The sequence below is a fragment of the Helianthus annuus genome, chromosome 4 (genome assembly GCF_002127325.2).
Source record: "Helianthus annuus cultivar XRQ/B chromosome 4, HanXRQr2.0-SUNRISE, whole genome shotgun sequence".
Classification (NCBI taxonomy): domain Eukaryota; kingdom Viridiplantae; phylum Streptophyta; class Magnoliopsida; order Asterales; family Asteraceae; genus Helianthus; species Helianthus annuus.
The window spans coordinates 134,915,096-134,919,987 of NC_035436.2; the positions used below are offsets into that span (position 1 = coordinate 134,915,096).

The window sequence follows — 4,892 nt, forward strand, 5'->3', positions numbered from 1 at the left end:
GTGCTCTTGAACAAACCAAAGGGAACCAATAATGATTAAGTGAAACATTATAATTATATTGGATATTGGCGAAAGGAGTAGGCATGAAACACAAAATTACTGAATAGAAGTACAAAAAAATAACATGTCGCACCTAGTCTTTCTACCTGATCTACATATGTCACCTGCAATAGCTAAAAGAAATCAAACAAAATACAAAAATTAAAAAAAAATCAGATCAAATGATATATTACTCTAGTGTTTTACCAGTGTATCAAACATCGAGGGTAATGCCCTAATAAATATCAAACAAATAGATGTTATCAACTTTGACCGAAATCCCTTTGAATCTTGACTCGAAACAAATAAATTCACATTCAATTCTTATGCCAATAGCATAATTTTTTTCCAGATGTTCTACTAAAATTTTATAGAAACATAGGTTAAAAAAGATTACTTTTTAGGTTAAAAAGAAACTACTTCTATGAAATCCACTGTTTACTCAAGTTTGCAATACAATTTCAATCCAATTGTAATAAAATTGAGAAACATTTGAAAACCCTAATAATCGTCCCTCAAGAAATCAATCGAAGCGGATGTAAACACATCACATAACAACTTTTTTTTGCATAAAATTACAAAAAAATACAATAAACATATAGCAAAAGTAAGTCAACCGTACATTCCATACCGTACACGCCGTCAAGAGACTGTAGATCTGAGATGTTGATAACCAAATCGACGCCAAAACAACTATTCAAAGACGCCGTAACAGAGGACTAAAATACATACCGTGATTGTTCGAATAATCAGTATAGTGCTTGCTGAAAAGAACGATAGAAAGGAAAAAAAACCCTAAGATCTTCAATTATTCAGTGATAAGAACAAACAAATCAAAGATTCAAAGATGCCGTAAGGAAAACCTAAAATACATACCGTGGATTTTCGAATAAGAACCTTAAGATCTTCGATTATTCAGATAATGGCTCCTGAAAAAGAAGGATACAAAGTAAAAAACCCTAAGAATCCCAAAGCGTATGAGAGAAGAAGAATAGATGGAAAAACTGATTCGATAGTTGCTTTATATATGTAACGAAAAAAAGGACCCGGATAGATAATATGGATCCCGAGTCGGATTTCACATCAGGGAAATAAGAGGATTAGAAAATGACGGAAAAATGAATTTTAGAGGCTCTAGTGGGGGACATGTGTCCCTTAGATATAACTTTTATTAGATTTAAAAGATAAAAGATACATTTTTTACGTCAAACGTAGAAATTTAATGGCTTACAAAACGTATTGTCTTGTGTTAATTAAAGTGTGTTCCACATTTTTAAGTATAGCAAAATTCAAGTTTCAATCATATTCTATAGGAACAAATAACCTACGTTTCCCCATATTTAAAAATAATATAATAAAATCAATTAACTTATTCGTTAATTTTAGGTTTTACAATTAGTCTTTACATTAATATTTATTCTAAAAGTTTTATAAACAAAAGATACTCAAATAATAAATTTGTTAAAAACTGATTTTTCTTTCTTTTGATAAAGTAAAAAATAATAACAGAGTTAAATGCCATTTTAGTCCCTGTGGTTTAGGTCATTTTGTCAGTTTAGTCCGAAGGTTTGAAACCTTGTCATTTTAGTCCAAATAGTTTCAAGCGTTGCCATTTAGTCCACCGGGTTAACTCCGTTTATTTTTATGTTAGCTAGAAGGATAATTCGATCATTTTATATGGTTGAATTGCACTTCTAGTTAACAGAATTACATTTAAAATGATTAAAATGCCCTTCTAGTTAACAAAATAAAGAGATGAAGTTAACCTAATGGATTAAAATGACAACGTTAAAACTATTTGACTAAAACGACAATATTTCAAATCTTTAGAATAAACTGTCAATATGACCCAACCATAGGGCCTAAAATGGCATTTAACTCATAATAATATGTACAAATTGTACAAACTAATAATTAGCATGCTACCCCTATCTCCATTCTCCACCCTTTGTTCCTGGAGGAAAAAAAAATCTGTTTTCCTACCGTATGTGGGTGGTGGCAACGCCTCTAACTTCCTCTCCATTCAAATCTATCACCACCACAACCACAACCATCATCACCACTAGTTGAAGTACTACATTCCTCACATGGATCTACTCTTTTCTTCCTTTATCTCACATATCCTCACCCTCTTTCTTGCTCTATCCTTACTCTCCAAAGGTATATATTTTTCAATACCTTTTATTTTTATTATTATTGATTTCTTAATTCCCATCTACATTTCATTGATGGTGGTGTTTAAATATATTTACGACTAATTCACATATTCTCTAATCTTACTACTAAATCTAAAAATTTCTCTAACATGGTATATGAACCCTCAACCATATATTAGAATAATACATTTACTTACTCCACACCTTGATATCGGTACATTGTCTTTTCGCTCCTAGTTTCATTCATTTTTTTTTTCACTTGTAGGTGTTTTTGGAGCAAAATTCACATTTGTCAACAAATGTGATTACGCAGTATGGCCAGGCATACTCGCCAATGCCGGAAGTCCACCTCTGGACACCACAGGTTTCGAGCTCCTAGAACAGAGCTCGCGTTCACTCCCGGCTCCAACCGGTTGGTCCGGTCGTTTCTGGGCCTGAACCGGATGCAAATTCGACAGATCCGGTTCAGGCTCATGCCAAACTGGCGACTGCGGCTCTGGACAACTCGAATGTAATGGAGCCGGAGCCGCACCGCCAACAACACTGGCAGAGTTCACATTGGGAACAACAGGCGGGTCGGACTTCTATGACGTCAGTTTAGTAGACGGGTATAATGTAGCTATGATTGTGGAAGTTTCGGGTGGGTCGGGTTTGTGTGCAACAACCGGGTGTGTTAGTGACTTGAACCGGGTGTGCCCGAGTGAGTTACGGGTGGACTCGGGTCTAGGTTGTAAGAGCGCGTGTGAGGCGTTTGGGAGCCCAGAGTACTGTTGTAGCGGGCCGTATAATACGCCCACCACGTGTAAGCCGTCGGTGTATTCCCAAATGTTTAAGGCCGCTTGTCCTAGATCGTATAGCTACGCGTATGATGATCCAACTAGCACGTTTACGTGCGCTGGAGCAGATTATACGGTGACGTTTTGTCCTTCTTTGCCAAGGTTAGCAACTTTACTTGTACTTTATGTATTAGTAGTTGTAAATTTTACGGCCATTACAACTATTTAATTCATGAATGTATAAACTATGGAGTTAATTGCCCGAATAGTCCCCGTCGTTTCACGTTTAGTTCCCACATTTTGAAAATAGCAGGTATGCTCCGTTTGATTTGTTATTTTGTTACTCGGATAGCCCCCTGAGTAGATGTCAGTTAGTTTGGAAATAGCAGGTATGCTTCCTATGGTTTGTCATTTTGTTACTCGGATAGTCCCCCGAGTAAATGTCAGGGGACTATTTGAGTAACAAAATGACAAACCATAAGGAGCATACCTGCTATTTCCAAGAGGTGAAGACTAAACGTGAAAAAACATGAAACCACAGGGACCATCCGGGCAATTAACTCTAAACTATGTGTTGCATACTATCTAGACAAACATGCTCACCACCACCACCTAATGTTAAGTCAAGAATGTACAACATATAATTGGTGTATTTGTGTTTTGCCAGTCAGAAATCTTCTAGGGACATGTCTCCTCCTGCAACAACCGCCACCGATGCTAACGCTTACACCGCCCAAGACGGCGGTAACGAGTCCATATCCGGACCAGTTACAGAATCCGGATATGGGTACGCTTCATTGTCGGGGTCAGGGTTGGGCTCAGAATCAGACACGGGATCCGGTTCAGTATCCGGGACCGGATCAGGAACCGAAGCCCTTGAGGCTAATGAATCATGGTTAGCTGGTTTAGCCATGGGTGGTTCAACAAAGACTCAGCCTTTTGATGCCACAATCCCTTTAATCATTTTCATCATGTTTTTCTTGGGGTAGCTTTTTTCTTCAGAGCTAAAGTTTTAAATCCTGAGCGGCGTGCAAATTTAGATGAATAAAGTACAAGTTAAAGTAGCTGCACTTCTATGGATTTAGTTACTTTAGCTTTTGAGAAAAAAAAAAAACATATCGTTGGGAGCGGGCCGAATGTTAAAAGGACGGTAGTGTCCTTGCAAAAAGGTAAGAATGTGGCATCTGAGGGTAATAATGTGATATCATATATTATATTAGTTGATTTGGAGTTTGTAAAAAGAGCTGTCTGGAATCGATGTAATTTTTATAAACACTTTCTAGATTCGTCTGTTTAAATATGATATCTTTTTTGAACGACAAGAAACGATGTGCTAACCATCGTGATATCGGGCGTTGTGGCCAATGTTAACTATTCGATTGCCGTCAGCCTCTTGGCTCTTCCCAGATATGCAGAAACCCGACCTTCATCCGCCCGAAGGCACAACAATGGAATAATCGGTAAAATCTCGTCTCTCATCAAAGTCGAACCGGCGCCACCCGTATTCACTCTTCACCTAGATGCCACAGAAAATAATTAGAAGAGTGAGAATCGAACCTGAGTAACAAGTAACAATAATTTTTTCCCCAACCCTTTCCACTAATATATATTTTTAGGTAGAGGATCCTGTAAAAAAGGGCTAAAGTGTGAGAAGGGTAAGAAAAAATCTCAGCCATTAGATCTTTTGATCTAATGGTTGATATCAATAGGGACCAAATTGTAAAATATTTTCATTAATTTGGACTGATTTGAAATATCTAGGGGCAATATAGTCTTTTAAACCCATTAGAAATTAGGTAATGCACATGTAACTTCCTCCCGTCTTTTTCAAATGTCAATAACTTTTTATACGTATTTTTTTTTTAAAATACACCATAATAACGAGCGTTTTTTATCTTTAATATGAGTACCATATTGCTAT

General features: G+C 36.8%; 1 protein-coding gene across 1 annotated transcript; it reads left to right on the top strand.

Annotated features, from left to right (window-relative positions):
• Positions 1-1,967: 1,967 nt before the first annotated feature.
• Positions 1,968-4,257, top strand: LOC110936907 (thaumatin-like protein 1). The gene is given in 3 exon segments (XM_022179314.2): positions 1,968-2,199; positions 2,461-3,133; positions 3,639-4,257. Coding segments are annotated over 3 exon segments (1,068 nt in total). The 5' UTR covers positions 1,968-2,126; the 3' UTR covers positions 3,961-4,257.
• The last annotated feature ends 635 nt before the right edge of the window (positions 4,258-4,892 follow it).